Below are 20,857 nucleotides of genomic sequence, written 5' to 3' on the forward strand. Positions count from 1 at the left end.
TTGTGGCGACTAGACGTGCTACATTAAGTACAAACTTTTGATTGCATAAGATACATGTAGTCGTTAATGGTACAAACTTACCGAGAGTAAAATCATTCTGTAATGTTTCATATAAATAGTACTGGGCATGAGGCCGGTCTTCATAAATATATATCTCCAACATTTGCAGTAGGTATGGGCTTCATACATGTTGCTTGAAAGCGTTACTACCTTCAAATGATATAACAGCCCATTATTATAACCTATAAACAGATTAACTTCCTCCAAAATATAATCACGAGAATTTTCTTCTAGATTTCAGAATGTACCACTGCGTCAACTGAGCATATTGTAAAGTCATATTCATAGATGTCTTTCAGTATATATATATAAGCTTTTTTTATAGATAGAATGCCTGGCTACAAAGTACACCATCTTTAGCAAAGGTATATTTAGAAAAGCAAATATATCTTGAGCAAATATAGTGTACCACACTCCTATAATAACGTATCTACTCTAAAGCTATTATCATTTAATTTCATATTTGAACCTCATACACTTTAATACCTTTCTTTCTACATATACAAGACTATACCTCAACTAACCATATCAATGGGGTTTAGCTCTACTATAGTCAATGCAAATGTTACACAAACCCACCACAAGGGCATTAGCCCTTTGATGATTTATTCGTGCCATTACCAGAAATAATTTTTCACTTCTCATTGAGTATGTCCGAACTTAAAACCAATTTTTCATTTTTATTAAGGAAGATTCTTTTGCATTTCAACACCGAGAAATAGTATCAAAAATGGCTCCAATCGTATGTATAACTATAACAGGATAGTGGTAATAGCAGCAAATACCCTTTGTACGGGTTCGTGTGTTCAAGTGTTTTTTTTTTAGAATTTTTTTGAAACCTTTTTTTGTTCAGTAGACTGGTTCTACTTTACTTTTTTTTGATGAAGCTTTCTTAATTGAACGCATATCATTTCTACATTCATGAAACCATAAGTTGGATAAAACATCTTTGATAACGCAAACCCGACCCTGGGCTTTGCTGTCTTTATCATTACTACGTACACCTTTGGTGTATAATGATAATAGTGCAGTAGGCTAACATGGGATATAGACCACCAAGAAAAACACCGCTGCTAAGAAGTTAGTTGTTGACACCTCCGCCCCAACCGAAAACGGTGTTTTCGACCAAGAATCTTACGTTAAGTTCTTGATTGAAAACATCAAGGTTGAAGGTATTCCAGGTAACTTAGGTAACTCCATCTCCATTACTGAAGAAGGTAACAAGGTTGTTGTTGTTTCTAACACCAAGTTCTCCGGTAAATACTTAAAGTACTTGACTAAGAGATACTTAAAGAAGAACCAAATCAGAGACTGGATTAGATTCGTTTCCGTTAAGCAAAACCAATATCAATTACAATTCTACTCCGTCGCTGATGACGAAGAAGAAGAAGACGAAGAATAAATTATTTGATTCAACTAATATTTTGTATAATATGATAGGTTTTGAATATATAGTTTATTGAGGTCACGGGTGAGGTTTATGAATGTATTAATATCGCTTAATAATATGTGTAGAAGGTATTGTAGAGTGTTTGGTGTGTATTAAAGGGGTCAAGTCAAACTGATTTGTTTTAGGTACAGAGCTTTGACGTTAAATCTTGTTGGCCAAAAATCATTGACGAAGCAGCATGATTCTAGCAGTTAGTTTTTGATTGCCATACCTTTCGTACAAATCCGGTACTTAGGAATCGAGTTTGTTTCCATATGATCGAATCATACACGTTATTCTGGCCTCAGTTCCTGAGTTCACATATGTCTTACGAAACCTAATGTGTTTTGAAAAATTCACATTTCTCTCCATATGCAATCAACTTCTTATCTCGTAAAATTTGTAATACTCATTTTATATCTTTTTCATGCTCCCTTGCATTATGACTATTATTTAATATGTCATCGAGACAAACTAAAACAGCAACATAACACAGTACATCTACCAACTATCGACCTATTGCACCCCGATGTTATGCTTATTATTTTCACTTTTACTATTGAAACAGATTACGTGCTATCCATTTTCCGATGAAATACATGAGTTTGGTGTGTCATTAAATATGTCAAATGTCGACGTGGTCATCCAGTACGCTAATATTAACATATAATTCACACAGTTTATATTGTTACAACCAGATCAAGCTAATATTACTATGCGTATGAGATATAAAGATATATTACCAGAGACAGTAGGATTAAACGTACATAGCGACGATGGATATGACGCTGTATATCAAGCAGTATACAATTATGTGGGGATAAGTGAAGAATCGATAAATGTCAGGATATACCAATTGTCACGTCAAGATGGTATAGGGCAAAATGAATACGGCGATTACAATATAGTGCTACTATACAATGCATTAAACCCAATCAGTTTGTACTTAAGGTAGAGGTGGATCGACATTCGAAATTGAATATTGCAAAGTCATATATAATGACAAGGGGTATGAAGATAAAGGCGGAAGTGTCAATCATGATATTATACCATTAAGGTTTGTCTGTTAGTGGCAGTTGTACTGTAGTATTTGAGTATTTGAATCGTTCGGTTAGACTAAATAAATTTACATTAAAACAAAATAAAACGAGTATAAATAAAGTAATAAGGAATGAGAACAGAAGAATATTTGTACCAAACCGGTACTTGTATATCGAGTTTGTTTTCAGGACATATAATGAAACGTTTAGAAGATCTACGGATGTTCTATTGCGCCTATGAATTTTCTTCGGTCTTAACCCTCAGTTCCCGACTTCGTGGCCAAGTTGGCTAAGGCGTGAGACTGTTAATCTCAAGATCGTGAGTTCGACCCTCACCGAGGTCGTTTACATTTTTACTCCATTTTTTTTTTTTAAAATCGAGAAACATGACAGAATGATTATTTGAGAGTTCGATGATTCGCTGCATAAATACTTCATAACTTCATAACTTATCATTAATTTACTAAGCAGTATTTACTCTATAATTGGACGCTTGTGATTAGGATTATTGCTACGTGATGACGTGACAGATGCGCTTAATATTACTCCATGCTAAGTCATTCTTGTAGACCTCTCATAAGACAAAAACCATCATGCGAGCGTTACATAACCTTCCGCGGGATTGAAAAAAAATTGCTCAACCACAAGATTTCTTTGTCTTGAAAAATAAGTCTATTGATAATTTCTTCTTCCACATATAACCCACTAAACATCTTGAAAGTTACTTAAAGAAGCAACAAGCTAGGTATTACGGTGAAATATACTGGATCTACAAAAAACATTAAAAAAAGTATATTTTTGAAGTAAAAAAAAAGTCATCTGAATTAGCCATGGAATCAATTACTCGAGTCTCCATGTCCGTTTGTCCATTCGTGAAATCGTCATCGGCCCAAGCGTTACGTCAATTGAGTAAAAACTCAGCTTTGACTAGTCAAGCACGCCAATGTCCATTTATGGGTGCGGCCTTGAATGCTAAGGAATCGACTAGATCGTACTCGTCAGCCACTAAACCTGTCAGAGCTACAGCTTCTTCTCTTGCTTCGAATCCACCTTCGACTATGCAATCAAAGTACTCTTTCAAGGCAGAGGAACTCGTTGGAAACAAGGATGCGATTAATCTTGAGTCAAAAGAGAATACTTTTGACTTCAAAGGTTACTTAAACTCCGAATTGAGCAAGAAGAGAACTGACAAGTCGTATCGTTTCTTCAACAACATTAACCGTTTAGCTAATGAATTCCCTAAGGCTCATCGTTCTGAAGAGAATGACAAGGTTACTGTTTGGTGCTCTAATGATTATCTTGGTATGGGTAAAAATGAGAATACGATAAACGAAATGAAGCGAGTCTTGACCAAGTATGGTTCAGGTGCCGGTGGTACCAGAAACATTGCTGGACACAACATCCATGCTCTTAAGTTAGAATCGGAGTTAGCTGCTTTGCACAAACATGAAGCTGCATTAGTTTTTTCGTCTTGTTTTGTTGCTAACGATGCAGTTTTATCGTTATTTGGCCAAAAGATCAAAGACTTAGTCATCTTTTCTGATGAATTAAATCATGCCTCTATGATCCAGGGTATTAGAAATTCAAGAGCTAAAAAGCAAGTCTTTAAGCATAATGATTTGGCTGATTTGGAAGAAAAATTAGCTCAATATCCAAAATCAACCCCAAAATTGATTGCATTTGAGTCTGTCTACTCTATGTGTGGTTCTATCGCCCCTATCGAAGCTATTTGTGACTTAGCAGAAAAATACGGAGCATTGACTTTCCTTGATGAAGTCCACGCAGTAGGTATGTATGGTCCTCATGGTGCTGGTGTTGCTGAACACTTAGATTTCGACGCCCATTTGAAATCGGGTATTGCTTCGCCACAAACCCAAACAGTTATGAATAGAGTAGATATGGTTACAGGTACTTTAGGTAAGGCCTACGGTACTGTAGGTGGTTACATCACCGGTAAGGCTAACTTGATTGATTGGTTTAGGTCTTTTGCTCCAGGTTTTATCTTCACTACCACTTTACCTCCATCAATTATGGCTGGATCAAGTGCTTCCATTCGTTACCAAAGATCAACCTTGCAAGACCGAATCGCTCAACAAACTAATACCAGATACGTCAAGAACAATTTAACCGATATTGGTATTCCTGTTATTCCAAACCCATCGCATATTGTGCCAGTTTTAGTTGGTAATGCGCTCGACGCTAAAAAGGCCTCTGATTTGTTATTAGATAAGTACAACATTTACGTTCAAGCCATCAATTTCCCAACTGTACCAATCGGTCAAGAAAGATTGAGAATCACCCCAACTCCAGGCCACGGACCCGAACTTTCAAACCAATTGATTGGTGCCCTTGATTCGGTTTTCAATGAATTGAGTTTGTCAAGAATCGGCGATTGGGAAGGTAAAGGAGGTTTGTGTGGTGTTGGTGAACCTGATATCGAACCAATAGAACACATTTGGACTTCCGAACAATTAGCTTTGACTGATGCTGATATAAACCCTAACGTGATCGACCCTGTTATTCAACCTATTGGAGTCAGTTCTGGTGTTAGGGATTAAAAGTAATATACTACATAATTTTTTTCACATTATTGTGTTTTTTTTTTACGTTAGCTATGCCATCTTTTAATAAAACTTTCATCTATTTACTGAAAACACTCTCTGTTTATCTTGTAGTTCAGTCTAATACTATCAGGTTGAAGCATATATACTATAATAGTTGAGTAACACAAAATCGTAGGATCAAAACATCAACGCGCTTGCAAAAGAAAACAATCACAATATACATTACGTTATAATCTAAAAGGATAGCCATTATGACACTAGATAAGGACCAACTAATAAAGGTTTATACTAGTAGACTAGTGAATTCATTGGTTCCGGTGGAATTCGGACATGAATACATACAAAGTATAACCAATGATCTATTAAACCACCTATTGAAATCACCCAAATCATCATCACCCTATATAGATATAAATCAACTAACAGACCATTTCAAGACATTATTTTTAAGTAACGGATTACAAGAGCTGTGGATCAAATTTCAGTCAGTTCTTAAAATGCTTTCTCAGACGAAATCGGTTGATCAAATATGCAATTATTTAATTTTTTTAAACGCTTTGCAGAGCACAGAGGAATCGAGGCTGGTACCAAATATAAGAATAACAAGCGTTGGCAATAATTCTAGGGGGTATCATGATATAGAGGAACAAAGAACTCATCATGATTTACAATCATCCCCATATCATGTTTCTAGTCACAGCTCTAAAGTTGGGAGTAAAAATATCATAAACACCGTGCCGTTAAGCAGAGTAATATCGCCATACTACGAGACCTTGTCCGAGGATACTATATTGATATATTTGTCTTATTCGCTATTGGGTTTGGATTCTAAATTATTATCATTCCTGAGAGACGGCAATTCGATTGAATTACCCCCCAATATTAATAGTAGCTACTCTGGACTTCTCCATAGCATACTAGAACCTGGGTTAGTCTATAAAAAACTCAAGTTATTCGTGGATTCCAACAAAGGAAAGATAGTCTCGCCTATAAAAACTGCATTTTTGAGATCATTGGAATCGGAATTAAATTATTACGTGAACCATATTAATGAATACTTTAATACTGAACCGACTTCATTAATAGCCGTGTATAATGCGCTATTTCCCTTCATATTGAAATTGAGACTTTTGTATTCCCTAACTAACGAATTGAATTTAAGTGGATATGAATTTCTATCCAAGGTATACCATTTATCAAAGTTTGGTGACATAAGAATAAAGGACTTAACACACAATATTTTCTCGCAAATATCAGCTCCATACTACGAGGTTCTTGAACATTGGGTTATAAAAGGTGAATTGATAGATAATAGTGATGAGTTTTTCATAGCCTTCAATACGGAAGCACAACATATTAATGATATTATTGAATATTTACCCCAAAGGATACCGGATTTTTTCGTATCAATGAATGAAACTATGGCCTATAAGATATATCAAATTGGAAAAATGTTGATTTTTCTACTTAAATATTGTAAAGAATTGAAATGGATTAGTGATTACAGTATGAAATATTCGACGTATATCTTTCAAAACAATCAAGGTATACAATCAATGCCATCAAATGTCATAATAGATTTAATTAACCTTCAATATGAAGAGATTCTTAACTACTTTACAATAGTTTTGCAAGAGAAACACAGCATGTTTCATCATTTACAAAATTTTAAGAGGTTTTTATTGATGAATTCAAATGATTTTATTGAATCAATAATAGAAAAAGGAATAGTTTTATTCAATGAACCAGCAAATAGCTTAACGTCAAATCAGTTAGCTAAAGTATTAATTGAGTCTATTAACAACTCTTCCGTGAAGAACTATAGATCAGATTATAAAAATAGGTTGGATGCTAGAATTTTGGACCTAAGTCACGGAAATATAGGATGGGAAGTGTTTACGTTAGAATACAAAATCTCTGACTCACCAATTTATCACATTTTGAATTATAATAATGGCACGCTAGAGTATCTAAAAATGTTCAATTTTCTTTGGAAATTACGGCACTTCAGTTATTTGTTGAATTTAAACTTCATTGAATGTAGTAATGTTAAGAAAAATGATTTGAGAAGGATACTGAGTAGGTATATTAAATTGAAAAGACAGTTAAAGTCCAAATCAAGTTTACGGTTAGGTATCAGAGACAATAAGATTATCTGGTTAATGAAGTCTTTCAACACAATATGCCTCATAAGACACCAGCTAATAAAATTCATATCAGCATTAGTAACGTATTTATCATTTGATATTATTGAAAATAATTTTGATCAATTAATAATCAGACAGCTTTTCAAGTCAAGTTCTCCTGTTTTACATTCGACGTCGTCTAAAAACATAGGAATATTACCCATATTAAATGAAAATTTCACCAAAGCTTTAAAGAAAGATGAAAGCAATTTTTCGGGACCTTTAAAATCGAAGTTGATAACGCATAACATGAACGAATTAACATTTGATGAATTGATTAACATACATTCGACGTATTTGCAGAATGTAACCCATTTCAAGATTCTTAATGATACAGAAATAGGAAAACACTCTGGGACGAGTTATATCAAGCAAATATACCAATTCTTGGAGATATGCTTCGCGTTTATAAAGAGCTCGGAAGAATACAACAGTCTCATAGTAAATTATATTTCCATTTTGAATGTTGAAGAAAATTTACGTTCTGAAGATATGAATCAGTTTGATGACGATCTAGAAGAGTTAGAAAACAAAATAAAACTCATTGTTAATAAAATCTACAAGGATTTGTACATGTCCAATTATAAGAGTATGCTATACATTTTTATAAAAGATCTAAGGTCCGACACAGAGCTTAAGGACCTAAGTCGCTTTTTCTAACACTTTTGCAGCTTTTCGGACATTAGAATATCTGAAAATGTACACTCCTGATTTTCATGGTCACTATATTACGTAACAAGCTAATAGTTCATATAATCATACGACTATTGGTCAACAGCATACTCGAAACCACTAATATACGTGACAGATTATTCACGAATCCTGGTTTGTATAGTATGTAATTTGAATATCGATCGTGTAAAAGCATAAATTTAATTAACCTATAATATTAGCTGCAATCTAACTGCATATTATGACCATCAATAAACACCTATTATAGCCTATAGTTACGTGTATTGCATTAATCGAATAACTCTCGGTTAAACCAATAAAATATATTATCCGAGGTTCACAAAAACTACTGAGCATTTGAGTGGGGACCCCCAGATTTTGAAAAATTCAAACTCCTTTATAAATCACCAATTTTTCATTCCTTCTAATATCAATAGAAATTAGAAAGTATAAAGTATTTATTCAGAATGGAAGAAGTAGATAGTTTATTAGTTGATAACGTTAAATCGTTTGCCTCTGGTGGATTTGGGGGTATTTGGTATGTGTTATAATGTGGAGATTTAATAGGTTAAATTTAATACTAACAATTTAGTGCTGTTTTAACAGGTCACCCATTTGACTTGGTGAAAGTTCGTTTACAGACGGGGCTATACAATTCTTCGGTTCAATGTGTGAAACTGACTTTAGTTAAGGATGGTTTGCCAGGTTTTTATAGGGGGGTATTACCACCTTTATTAGGTGTCACTCCTATGTTCGCCGTTTCCTTTTGGGGTTACGACGTTGGAAAAAAGATAGTTACTTCATTTACAGGTAAAGAAGTGGCCAACTTTTCAATTGCCAACATTTCTACTGCTGGGTTCATTTCTGCCATTCCAACGACCTTGGTGGCTGCTCCATTTGAAAGAATTAAGGTCATGATGCAAATTCAAGACGGGTCCAAGACAACCTCTATGGGATCAGTTGTCAAGGAAATGTATAGAACAGGTGGTATCAGATCCATTTTCAAGGGTTCTGCTGCAACCTTAGCTAGAGATGGTCCTGGATCTGCATTATATTTCGCAACCTATGAATATATGAAGCGCAGATTAACCACCCCAGATACAGATTTATCCTTATTTGCTATCACAATGGCCGGTGGTTGTGCCGGGGTTTCCATGTGGCTTGGTGTTTTCCCAATTGATACCATTAAATCTACACAACAATCGTCAAATACTAATATCTCGATTGTTAAAACTACACAAAACATTTACAAGAAGGGTGGAATTAAGGCATTCTTCCCAGGTGTCGGTCCTGCTTTGGCAAGATCTTTCCCAGCGAATGCGGCCACCTTCTTGGGTGTTGAATTGGCTAGAAACTTCTTCGATAAACTCGTTTAGATTATTGTATATTTTTCCAAAGTCCTTCGTCATGCTGCTTTTGCTTACAAAACTGATAGCGGACTCAGACACGAACGACTTTTGGCTACGTTTACGATAAGTATTATTTATTTAAAAAGCATTTAGTTTGTTATATTAGAAGTTAAGAAATCTATTGGAATAGTAGTACTAGTAGTTGAAGTATACTAGAGTATACTATGGTGGTAGTGCGCTGATTAAAATTATCATTGAAATGTTCAAACTCCTTAAAGCTCGATAAGAATTAACGTGAATACTAATAAACATCTGTCTCCAACTAATACAATAGCTTGAAGTAATACAATGTCTTTGACTGATGACCAAGTATGTGATATATTTCAATTGTAGTTGAATTTCAAGAAAAATTTGGATTACTAACATCAATTAGGTGAATACTGAGCTTCGTAAGATGAAGGCCTTCATCGAGAAGGAAGCGCAAGAAAAGGCCAAAGAAATCAGATTGAAGGCGGACGAGGAATACGAAATCGAAAAAGCATCTATAGTCAGATCGGAAACGGCTGCTATTGATTCAACCTACGAGCAAAAATTGAAAAAGGCATCGTTAGCTCAACAAATCACCAAATCGACCATTGGTAACAAAACGAGATTGAGAATCTTGTCCAAAAAGGAAGAAGTGTTGAACAATATATTCGAAGCTGCCGAAAAGGAATTGAGCAAGACCACGTCCAACAAATCTGCGTATAAACCAGTTTTGACCAGTTTGATCGAAGAAGGTACATTAGCTTTATTAGAAGGAAAGGTTACTATTAGAGTCAGAGAAGCAGATGTTGCGTTGGCAAAAGAGGCAGCCCCAGATGCGGCTAAGGAATATGAAGCCAAGTCTAAAAGCCCTGTTGAAATCACTGTTGACGAGGAGAACTTTTTAAGCAAGGATTCTCTCGGTGGTGTCATTGTCGTCAATGAAAGTGGAAAGATTGAAGTTAATAACACTTTGGAAGAAAGATTGAAGATATTGTCTGAAGAAGCATTACCAGGTATTAGATTAGAATTGTTTGGTATCTCTGAAACCAGAAAGTTTTTTGATTAATATTTATTTCATTTTACTCTTAGAGATGACGTTAAAGCTTTAACTGTTTGTAGTAATTCATTTTCATTATGTTTTAAATTGTTTGGTTTATAACCACATCTGCTTATTTTATAATTCTACATACTTTTTTATAAATTTAAAATAAACCATTCATTGCCTTATCGAAAAGTCAATAAGAAATATTGCGACTAAAAATCTTGCAGAGAAAAAATTGAAAGCATCTATCAAGCAATTTATACTTTCATTTAATTATACTTCATATACTGTATCACATTTTCATATATTTATTTGCTTTTTGCTTTACAGAAGCAACTTTTGAGGTACTCTCCAGTTTAAAATTTATTTGTTAGTGATTATTAACTGTACCAAACACCAGATTTAATTTTGAATTTTTCACAATCAATAATAGAAAACATTTATGTGGACTTCCCTACGCCATTTAAAATGCTCGATACCTAGGCAGTCGATTAATCGGTGCTCATCTGGATTATCCAAACAGTTTTTCAAATATAAATCAACAGTATCACGGAATCAAGATATTTTGAAGAAAATCACTGATACGAATACACATGCAATGAATACAGCGGACATACCTGAAGGCATATCAGAGTCATTCGTAGATCACCAATTTGAGCCTAATAAGCTTGTTCCTACAAACGATAAAAAAATAATCTACAATAGGTTGAAACCAATTACGCCGAATGATTCGTATGTATCGTGCACAATATTCGACATTAAAGGTAACATTACAGCAGTCTCTCGAAAATATCCTAAAATGAAATTTCTTAAAGGTAACGACTTATTCCCTCGAGATCTCCGAAAAATCGATACATCTTCAATCGATGTGGTGCCACTGATTATGGTCCGTTCCCCCAATTGCATACTTGTAAATCTACTCCATATTAAGGCTATAATTAAAAAGGATAGTGTCATGGTATTCGACACTTCCACGCCATCTATTGCTACAAAACTAGGGTTGTTTATGTATGACCTTGAGATGAAATTAAAATTGCCATCAGGAAACATTTGTTATGAATTTAGAGCACTCGAAAGTATTCTAATCAGTGTGATGAGTTATTTGGAAGCAGATTTGAGGAATCACTTGCAAGGATGTGGGCTTATTTTAGCTGAGCTAGAAGATGAAATTGATAGAAACAAATTGCAAGATCTTTTAATCAAACTGAAGAAATTATCCAGTTTTTATCAAAAGGCTGTTTTAATTAGAAATGTTTTAGAAGAACTCTTAGATAATGACGAGGACTTAGCCGGAATGTATTTAACAGATCCTATAAAATTTGATCCAACCATTGAAAATCCTACTGATTTCGCAGATTTAGAAATGATGTTAGAATCGTACTATAAACAATGTGACGAGTTCGTTCAGCAAGCAGGATCGTTGATAAATGATATCAAAGCTACCGAAGAAATTGTAAACATTATCTTGGATACTAATAGAAATTCACTTATGTTATTTGAATTGAAAATAACGGTTTACACTCTAGGATTTACAGTAGCCACGTTATTGCCTGCTTTCTATGGTATGAATTTGAAAAACTACATCGAAGAATCAACATTTGGTTTCGGTGCCGTTGCAGTCTTTTCAATTATACAGGGTCTTTTAATTATTATGTTAAGTTTCCGTAAATTACGAAAGGTTCAAAAATTAACAATGATGGATGGTGCTGGTAATCATTTGCACCACAGTTCAAGCCCTATTGGATTAATGAATAAAGATAAATGGTATTATAGACTATTCTATGGGAACAGACATACCAAATATGATAGACCAACCCCAAAGGAAAGTGATGTAATATGGAGAATGATTAATGACGACAAACCACTAAAATAGACAAGTTCGTGTATATAGAATTGACACAGGTACTATAGTTTTATCTAATCTAATTTATTAATTGTACATATAAAAGAGAAAAATATTGTTAATGCAGTTGAAAGACAAATATTTTAATTGAATCTAATCCGAGTCTTCTTCAGAATCCGAATTGTTAACGACTGCGCTATCTTCTTCTTCATCGTCACTTTGTTTCGAGTAGCCAGGTAAAGTACTTAAGTCATCTTCCTTTGGTTCAGGAATTTCGGTAACAGTTGGGATATCCTCCTCGTCGAATTTTTTATGCTTACCAGGCTGCGATGTAGTGATCGATGATGATGATGAACGACGTTCTCTGAAAATAGGTTGTGCGTCTCTTTCCGAGCCTGGCTTTATCAAAGTACCATCTAATGAAACCACTTTGCCTGTAGTATGAATTGATTTAATAGTAAATTTCAATTTACCTTCAATCTTAACATTATTTTCATCAGCCCAATATCCAAATGATTTAAATTTATTAGAATCGTTGACTTCTTCGGAATATTCATCTTCTTGACTTGGTATAAAATTCCAATCAACTGGGATGTTGAATTTTTTAATTGAAGCGTTGAATGTATCGTGGACTAACAAACCTATATGCGACGCAGTTTGCATGTAAATATACCCTTCCAATGTATCTCCAACTTGAGGTCTCCATATTAAAAAGTCTACTGATACCCATAAGAACGTGAATGGAGATGAATCTGTTACCTTAGCAACAGTGATGGTATTGTCATCTGTATCTTTTGTAACATTGTCATCAGATATTTTGATATTTGAATACGCTAAACAAACCCCTTTAGCTTTTGGAAAGTATGACATGATCAAAGGATCTAAATGTTGTGATTTAACACCGTTAATGGGGTTAGATATATGACATGGTGCTAACGATACATATAAGGATGTTGTAAATTTTTGAAAGCATTCAGAGATACCTTCATCACCAATTGGATTAGTACTTTTTGGAACTATGAATTGCTTTCTTTTTTTAAATTGTGGTTCATTAGATGTGTTATACCCATTATTGGTATCAACTGACATGATTATTTGTATATATTTATAAATGTATATATATATTCTAAAGTTGAAGTAATAAATCAGTTTGTAAGACTTATAAGATGAGAAGTCAAAAAAAATTGAAAAATTTTGAGCCGCACTGCAAAGCAAAAAAATTAGAAGATTCTTATGCAACAAATACATATATTCAAAGTAATTTATTCCTAAACTTGGACAATCCAGTCTGAGGTGGTGGACTAAAGGCCCCCGCTGATGAGTCACGGAGATGAGATCTTAATGACAAACTTTCTTCTGTTTTTAATAACTGATCCTTTCTCTTAAACCCAGGCTTATTTGGTGGAGCTTTGAATACTGCAAAATTTTTTAACAATCTATTCGCATAGGTTCTTGGTGCATCTTCTAGTTCTGAATACTCAGGAACACCCGTAAACCTGACCTTTTTAATTTGTGAAGCTGTACTATTATCTTCCGAAGATGCTGACGATACAGACGATTCAGACGTATTTTGAGCATTAATTGTTGTCACTGAAGAATTGTTTGGAGACGCTGGGTTGCCCAATTGCGGCGTAACACTGTTTCTCCTTGTATTTCTCCTTGTTACTTGATCACGAGTTTGGGGTTGGTTTGGAGCGGGGCCCTGTGATAATATCGGTGCTTGTTGCTGCGTAGGTAGATCTGAGGATTCCTTAGTTGTGGGAGACTCAACAGATCTGCGCAAATTAAACGTAGATGGTTCGCTTGGATCGAATACAACTGATGTTAAAGTTTCCTTTTGTTGCGTCATAAGTGTACCAGATTTTGTTGCTTGTCTCAAATGTAATTGTAACCTTTGGTTTGCAGTTAATGGTTTGGCAGACGTGGTACCGCTATTATCTTCTTCCTCAACCGCAATTAGTGGATTCTGTTTACTTTTAGGTGATGGAGACGAAATTTGCTGTTGTTGAGTTCCATTCCCCAGTCTCGTTTGGGATCCCAGTCTTTTTATTGCGCCTGATGGAGATCTCAAATTTGACGGCGAACTAATAGACCCAGACGGCGAACGTAAGGGAGAATTAGGTGATTTTAAGCTATTGCTTCTTGCCAATGCTGCAGCGGCACCTGATGTAGCTTTATGTGTATTATCTTGCAAAATAGTCACTTTCGGACTAATTGGCAGAGACGTTGACCTCCGACGACCAGATGGAGTAGTTGTAGTAGCTGCATTTATCTCCATTCGTGTAGAAGATGGAAAACTGGATAATGATGAATTTGAGTTCATGAATAGCATTGAACTTGGCCTTTGGTTAAGTGGATTTGACGCCTTGGACATTGGCAGAGGCAACATAGAATTTCTGGGATTTTGGGAAGACGATAACTTTCGCTTAGTTGGCTTGACTGAAAATTTGTTGGTGCTGCTATTACTGGATTGACTTGATATAGATGAAGAACGCGATCCCTTACTAGGCAGTGAATCATTTAGTTCTAATTTTTTCAAATCTTGTTCAATTGATTTTGGGGTGACTTCGTCTATATCAGGGAATTTCTCTAAATTATCTGTAGAATTTTTGTTTTCTGATTCTTTGTTATCTGATTCTTTGTTATCTGATTCTTTGTTATCTGATTCTTTGTTTTCTGATTCTTTCTTTTGGGGATTTCCAGTTCTACTATTGTTGACACTTCTTGTGGGTTTCGAATCAGCTGTTGTTGATTTCCTAGGTTCTGAAGCATCGGTTCCTTCCTGGAGCTTATTTTTTGATTCCTTTATTTTTTGGAAAACATCTATCAACGCCTTCTTTGGTAATCCATACACTTTCCTAAATCTTAGTTCCGACGAGATCCAGTTGAATCCAAATTCTTCGAATTTGAAAACCATATTCTCAATCATGATATAAGCCTGATTGACAAAATTAGAAAAATCTAATAATGTCTTGTAACTTAATTCGTATCTTGAATTCTGCCTAACAAATCTCGTTAAGTTCGCAACTAATGTTCCATTTTTTTTAGTTGCATTGAACAACCCATCCACTTCCTTCAACAAATTCAACTTGAAATAATTCGAATTACTAGACTGGAAAGCTAATTTATAGTCATAAAGGTGCTGATAGTTTGAAAAATAGATTTTACGCCCAACCTTTCTTAAAATGGAATATATCTCATTTAATCTCAAAGTCAACATTAATACTTTATGTAATCCATATTTTCCATCCGACATCAACTTGACATATTCCTCCTGTTGTGTCTTTGGGATCGTTTTCAACTTCTGGAAAGGAATGAGGTTCGGTTTCAAATGGTCTAGAGTGGAGCGCAATTGCCCTGTAACGGTGAAAATCATTTCGATGTCCATATCTGTTAAAGAAGCTTCCACGTAATTTTCATCATCCAACAACGATGTATTCTCTGACAATTTATGCAATAATCCATGTTCTAAAGTCAAATCGTTGTCGCCATTATCAAATATTTGGTCCTTCAACATCGATTCTAAGTCACCGAAATAATCAGGCGATAATAGCTTCAGTTTTTCCTTCGTGATCTTAGCCTGCTGCAATCTTTTCTGGTATCCTTGTAAGCAACTGTAGCACAATTCCTCCAATGACTTCAAACACTTTACCCCCGATTCTGGGCTGGGCAACTCAGATAACGGTTTGACAGTAATATCAGGATTATCATACGGTATATGTGTTACAACATTGGAAATACTAATAGGTACAGGTTTGAAAAGCTTGAATTCCCCTATTATTTCCAACTTCGTGCTAAATACTCCCTCATTTATGGCAAATATGCTCCCACATAACAAAACCGCGTATTGTACCAATGGCAACTCCTTCGATTCCGATGCATTTGCTGCTAGTTTCTGTATTGCTGGAATCAAGTTCTGTATCTTAGTAATGTTGTATTGATACTGAATGATTTTGGCGTCGAGTGAATCTATGTACCCTGGTTCACCTCCGTCTTCGGTTGTGGCCATCTTGTTATACTTTCTAAAATCCACTGATATAATCTAAGCAAATAAAAAAAACTCCTTCCCTTTTCTAATATACAGCCTCTTTATTGAAGAATTGAACTTCACCAATTGTTATATTATTTATTCAAATTGCTATTAGTTTTCTTCCTTACTATTTAAATTGTTCGAATTTAGAATACGCTCGCATTTCTCATGAAACTGATAATTCGTTTAAAATCCTTCCTAAACACAAGCTCTCAACACCTACAATTGTATGCTGATCAAGCCGATATACTATGTTCAACTATCATGCGTGTTTTCTTTCAAACTTGCCATACACTAACATACCAGTTTCCCGCCTACTGACTACATAAGCGCCCGCAGGTCACATCTCGGCGAAATTGGCGCAAAATGATCCAGGTCAAATTCAGAAACTTACATGTATTATCACCCACATCTTCAGAGCAAGCTGTGGCATACTAGACCCTCCAATCCTCCATAAATTTGAAAGAACCGCCGTTGAATATCCCATTTTGACTGATCGATTCCAACGCGGTCACGTGTGATATTGTGGTAGACATATCAGACGGGTAGAATAAAAACAAACAGTGGATCAAATACTAATAGCTAACAGCACCACCGGCGTACTCGTTTAGGTCTGAATTCTATATATGAGTGCCACAGATTATAGGGCTACGGCTTTATTGACCGAGCATTTTGGGTTCCCACCACTTGCACTTATCGACGATGTTATAAATGCGGTCAATGACATTATGTATAAGTGCACACAAGCGATGGAGACATATTTAAATGAGAGACAGCAAAAACGACTAGAAGAGACGATGAAGGAGAAGAATAGTGATGAGGACGTTGTGATGGAAGGTCCGGAGGATACGCCGTCTGCAATTCCGGATGACGAAATACAACTAGGCACGGCCAAGTTGGAGACGTTGTTGGAGAGTCAAGTTGACAAAAATTTCGACAAGTTCGAATTGTACGCATTGAGAAACATTTTCACAGTCCCATCGGACTTGGTGAGGGATGGATGGGTGAGGTTGATGCACCACGAAGGTATAGAATACCAGAAAGATGAGGATTCGCTGAAACTAGACGAAGAAATTGAAAAGTTGATCAAGTTCATAAACATGGAATTAAGCCTCCGCAAGATTCTAAAGCTTCAAATAACAAAGGCTAACAAGCTTGTGCGGATGCTCAGACTGTTTCGTCTGTGTTTGAGCTTCTTGGACCACGATAATAATGGTGAAAAATTGACGGCCGAGGCACGTCTGGCGATAAAATCTCTTTCTCCTTTGGATGAAAACTTGTACTTCTTGCTATCACAAGTGGACGACTTAATAACCCAAGTCCTGAAGATGCATAACAAGTTTAAGAATGGCGTTTCGCAAGGTGGAATTAATGACATGGCCTTTACGCCTTCCGTGAGAGATAGATATATACAGGGCAAGTCTTTCAAGTTACTAGAGAGTATTGGAGTTTTGGAACCAGACCATCTCCAAAACTCCCAGAGTGATATTTTGCATATTACAGATTTCACTTCTGGTTCAGACATCGACAACGTGAAACAAATTAATGAAACATTGCAGTCAGTAAGGCTGCCCGAACCCCAACCGCAACCTTCTTCTGGATAATAGTACCACTACAGACTCTCTCTCTGGTCGTCGCGCTGGATTTCTAACCCAATTGTATACTAGCTTACATAGTAGAACTAATGTATGTACACTATAGTTATGTCGTGTAATAATCATTTTCGACTTGTGTAACGTTTACGACCAATGAAAAATCCTCGAAGTCAAATTATCACCTATCTATACAAAGGGTACGATTGTGAAAGAAAACACTACACAATAATCATATATATATAGCAATATGGCAGGCACATTGAAACCAGATCCAGCATTTCAAAGATTCAACGCTGCAAAAGAATCATTTGGAACTTATTTCCGTTTTACCCCAAAATCAATCGCATTCAACTTGTTAATGATGGGAGCTGTTCCAGCAGGTTTAGCATACTATGCTTATTCTAGTGATGGACAATCACCTTTGAGAAGATTATACAGAACTAGTCCAATTTTAGGTGGTGAGGAATACGTTCCAAGAGATAAAGACTTATAAAGAACGACATAACCCAAGATTCATCATTACCATGATTTATGGTAGCTCTTTTACCCAGGAAGTGTAACCAAATAAAGACTAAACATTGCATTATATTACTCACGAGACTTCGTCTTTTGTTTCGTCTTTTTGATTTACTTCGTTAGAAATTACATTAATACACATTGAAGATTTGAAGACTTTTTACTTTGTAGAATAGCTCTGAACTGCATAACCCGAAAATATGAAAAGTAATATTAAATATATATGCTATTAGAAGAATAAAGTATGTGTACAATGGTATAGTGTATAGAATTCTTGTGCTTAAGAATACAAGAAAAGTGTGGAACCTTTAAATGATTAACCGAAAATACTTGTAGGTTTGTTGAAGTGATAACTTAATTTAATGTCGAAAATCAATCTCAAGTGTTTCATTTATTCCCATTATTATTCAAGTCGAGCTGAAACAGTAACATACCTGATTTCATGTTTCTCAAGACCTTGGGCGAAGTAACTAAAGAACTAGAAGAATTATGGTGAGCTAAAGGCGGATGGCTGTTAGGTTTAACTATACTGGCATCAGTCACGCTGCTTGTTTTCTTCATGGTTGGTCTTTCGTTTACCTTCTGGTTAATTTTGGGTAATGATTTTCTTCTTAACTTGGAGTTTGAATTGGATTGCACCGAAAACGATTCCCTTTCGATAACAAACGAGAAATTATTAGTGGTATGTGAGTTCACCGGGAACGTATTCGAACATTCGCTCAATGAAAAGCTAGGTTGGTTTTTGTTCGTAGGAGTTGTATTGATTGAAGAATTTGATGCTGATCGTGGCATGGCTCCGATAAATGTGTCTGGTTTCTGAAATAATTTATCCAGCGAGAGTTTAGTGGGTGAGTTGGAAGTTGTACTCGATGATTTTGGAGACGATGATGACTTCTTTTTAGGAGATACGAATAATTCGATCAGTTTATCTTGTTCTGGAGTAGAAGGTCTCTTACATAATGATAGATTTGAATTGGATTTAGCAGTACTCTCGTTCGCTGAGGGATCATTCATGATTGCGCTCAAACTAAAATCCAAATCTAACCCCAACCCAACAAAGTTCGGCTGCGGTTGAGATATATCTTCGTAATCAATAAAGCTCGAAAACAAGCTGTTGTCGTGGCTTCCGTCCTCGGGGACTACGGGACTTGTTAACTCAAGCAAAGGATCATCTTTCAATAAGTCATCGATCGTGATTTCCTTATCGTATTCGTACACCTCCGACGCTCTTAAATCCTCCAAGCTGGAAAATGAATCCTTTTTGGACTTTGAAGGTTTCTTTGGCTTTGCAGGCTTCGTGACACTAGATTTTCTGCTGCGTGTAACCTTTTTATCATTATCTACTTGTTTTGCTACTTTATGCTCAATATTCTGGTTCATAGGGTTTGCAGGAACAAATTGGTTGTTCTGAGACATCAACTGCTGCTGCTGCATCAAAAAATGTTGCTGAACCAAGTGTTGGTTCGCCAGTTGATTGTGCATGTGGGTATTTGTAGTAGGCGACATATTCATGTTAGGTTGTCCCACCATTACGGGCGTCGTATGTGCATTCTGCGAAAACACATACTGATTCTGATAATTACTTCGTGGTATACTATTGATCGGGGTCACTGTCTGGTAGACAGGCGTGTTATTGGAGCCGTTTTTATTGTTGTTAGAAAATACTGGACTGCAGTCGGTGGTGGGGGTTTGCAAATGAAATCTATTCATCTGCGACGATAACTGAGTTGGGCTCTGAAACATTTCATGCGAGACAGATGTGGGCGAACTATCCACCATCTGCTGCCGAACTATCTGTTGGGGTGGCATGGGGTGAAATTGTTCATTAGTAGGAGAATATTGTAGCGATTGATTATTTATGGCTCCTCCATTTATATGATTAGCCTGAACATTGTACGGAATAGGCTCAGTCGATATCTGCGAAGCCGTTTCTTTGGTTGGAATATACTGATGAAAACTCATAGTTCTAATTGAAAAGTTCTTTCTTTCGTCCTTCAGTTTCGTTCTTCGTTTCTTTCTTTATTTCCTTTTCTTTCTCTAATAGAGAGTCCTCGCGTATCACTCTGTAAAACTGTATATCTTGTTATCCGTTCAAGTAATTTGATATAGAAGATAGAAATTAAGGGTTTCCCAATTAGAATGTCTTCTTCAAGCGTTTAAAGCGAATGTGATAATAATATCGTTATGAATGAAGAAATAGTATCAATTAATCCAACTTATGATAGTATATTTAATATAAGGAGACAAATATATGTGAAATTTCTTCATCAATTAAACGCCCATGTTGGATATATTAAGGGTATTAATTGCGATTACTGGTTGTGTGGCTTTTGTGTAAGTTCTATTATATAGAATTTCCTAGGTGGAGATAACCAGCATTGACTAAGGCGAATACGAAGAAACTTTTTCATAGGATTAATAAATAGCAGGTGTTCGGTTCCGACGGCATCATCTACTCTATATGTTAACAGAAATTTGCATTTTTATGTCCAACGGTGTATTAA

General features: G+C 35.6%; 12 protein-coding genes and 1 non-coding gene across 13 annotated transcripts; 10 read left to right on the forward strand and 3 right to left on the reverse strand. All coding sequences in view use genetic code 12, as the record gives it.

The window, feature by feature from the left end:
* Positions 1-790: 790 nt before the first annotated feature.
* DEHA2B05412g (60S ribosomal protein L22) lies at positions 791-1,462 on the forward strand (the record flags this gene model as incomplete). The annotated part of the gene is made up of 2 exons (XM_457196.1): positions 791-802; positions 1,112-1,462. The coding sequence occupies 2 exons, from the start codon at positions 791-793 to the stop codon at positions 1,460-1,462; spliced, it is 363 nt and encodes a 120-aa protein (XP_457196.1).
* Positions 1,463-2,204: 742 nt separating this feature from the next.
* On the forward strand, positions 2,205-2,444 carry DEHA2B05434g (DEHA2B05434p; the record flags this gene model as incomplete). The annotated part of the gene is made up of 1 exon (XM_457197.1): positions 2,205-2,444. One exon carries the CDS (start codon positions 2,205-2,207, stop codon positions 2,442-2,444), a length of 240 nt encoding a protein of 79 aa, XP_457197.1.
* A 355-nt stretch (positions 2,445-2,799) lies between these two features.
* Positions 2,800-2,873, forward strand: DEHA2B05456r. Its single transcript has one exon. It is a non-coding gene; the product is annotated as a tRNA-Asn (tRNA).
* Positions 2,874-3,359: 486 nt separating this feature from the next.
* Positions 3,360-5,087, forward strand: DEHA2B05478g (DEHA2B05478p; the record flags this gene model as incomplete). The annotated part of the gene is made up of 1 exon (XM_457198.1): positions 3,360-5,087. The coding sequence occupies one exon, from the start codon at positions 3,360-3,362 to the stop codon at positions 5,085-5,087; it is 1,728 nt and encodes a 575-aa protein (XP_457198.1).
* A 257-nt stretch (positions 5,088-5,344) lies between these two features.
* DEHA2B05500g (DEHA2B05500p) lies at positions 5,345-7,939 on the forward strand (the record flags this gene model as incomplete). Its single annotated transcript, XM_457199.1, has 1 exon — positions 5,345-7,939. The coding sequence occupies one exon, from the start codon at positions 5,345-5,347 to the stop codon at positions 7,937-7,939; it is 2,595 nt and encodes an 864-aa protein (XP_457199.2).
* Positions 7,940-8,418: 479 nt separating this feature from the next.
* DEHA2B05522g (DEHA2B05522p) lies at positions 8,419-9,327 on the forward strand (the record flags this gene model as incomplete). The annotated part of the gene is made up of 2 exons (XM_457200.1): positions 8,419-8,489; positions 8,544-9,327. The coding sequence occupies 2 exons, from the start codon at positions 8,419-8,421 to the stop codon at positions 9,325-9,327; spliced, it is 855 nt and encodes a 284-aa protein (XP_457200.2).
* A 321-nt stretch (positions 9,328-9,648) lies between these two features.
* Positions 9,649-10,393, forward strand: DEHA2B05544g (DEHA2B05544p; the record flags this gene model as incomplete). Its single annotated transcript, XM_457201.1, has 2 exons — positions 9,649-9,669; positions 9,734-10,393. The coding sequence occupies 2 exons, from the start codon at positions 9,649-9,651 to the stop codon at positions 10,391-10,393; spliced, it is 681 nt and encodes a 226-aa protein (XP_457201.1).
* A 574-nt stretch (positions 10,394-10,967) lies between these two features.
* Positions 10,968-12,242, forward strand: DEHA2B05566g (DEHA2B05566p; the record flags this gene model as incomplete). Its single annotated transcript, XM_457202.2, has 1 exon — positions 10,968-12,242. The coding sequence occupies one exon, from the start codon at positions 10,968-10,970 to the stop codon at positions 12,240-12,242; it is 1,275 nt and encodes a 424-aa protein (XP_457202.2).
* A 123-nt stretch (positions 12,243-12,365) lies between these two features.
* DEHA2B05588g (DEHA2B05588p) lies at positions 12,366-13,460 on the reverse strand (the record flags this gene model as incomplete). Its single annotated transcript, XM_457203.2, has 1 exon — positions 12,366-13,460. The coding sequence occupies one exon, from the start codon at positions 13,458-13,460 to the stop codon at positions 12,366-12,368; it is 1,095 nt and encodes a 364-aa protein (XP_457203.2).
* Positions 13,461-13,464: 4 nt separating this feature from the next.
* DEHA2B05610g (DEHA2B05610p) lies at positions 13,465-16,221 on the reverse strand (the record flags this gene model as incomplete). Its single annotated transcript, XM_457204.1, has 1 exon — positions 13,465-16,221. One exon carries the CDS (start codon positions 16,219-16,221, stop codon positions 13,465-13,467), a length of 2,757 nt encoding a protein of 918 aa, XP_457204.2.
* Positions 16,222-16,868: 647 nt separating this feature from the next.
* DEHA2B05632g (DEHA2B05632p) lies at positions 16,869-17,846 on the forward strand (the record flags this gene model as incomplete). The annotated part of the gene is made up of 1 exon (XM_457205.1): positions 16,869-17,846. The coding sequence occupies one exon, from the start codon at positions 16,869-16,871 to the stop codon at positions 17,844-17,846; it is 978 nt and encodes a 325-aa protein (XP_457205.2).
* A 238-nt stretch (positions 17,847-18,084) lies between these two features.
* On the forward strand, positions 18,085-18,330 carry DEHA2B05654g (DEHA2B05654p; the record flags this gene model as incomplete). Its single annotated transcript, XM_457206.1, has 1 exon — positions 18,085-18,330. The coding sequence occupies one exon, from the start codon at positions 18,085-18,087 to the stop codon at positions 18,328-18,330; it is 246 nt and encodes an 81-aa protein (XP_457206.1).
* Positions 18,331-18,740: 410 nt separating this feature from the next.
* On the reverse strand, positions 18,741-20,315 carry DEHA2B05676g (DEHA2B05676p; the record flags this gene model as incomplete). The annotated part of the gene is made up of 1 exon (XM_457207.1): positions 18,741-20,315. The coding sequence occupies one exon, from the start codon at positions 20,313-20,315 to the stop codon at positions 18,741-18,743; it is 1,575 nt and encodes a 524-aa protein (XP_457207.2).
* Between the last annotated feature and the right edge of the window lie 542 nt (positions 20,316-20,857).

The sequence above is a fragment of the Debaryomyces hansenii genome, assembly GCF_000006445.2.
Source record: "Debaryomyces hansenii CBS767 chromosome B complete sequence".
NCBI lineage: Eukaryota > Fungi > Ascomycota > Pichiomycetes > Serinales > Debaryomycetaceae > Debaryomyces > Debaryomyces hansenii.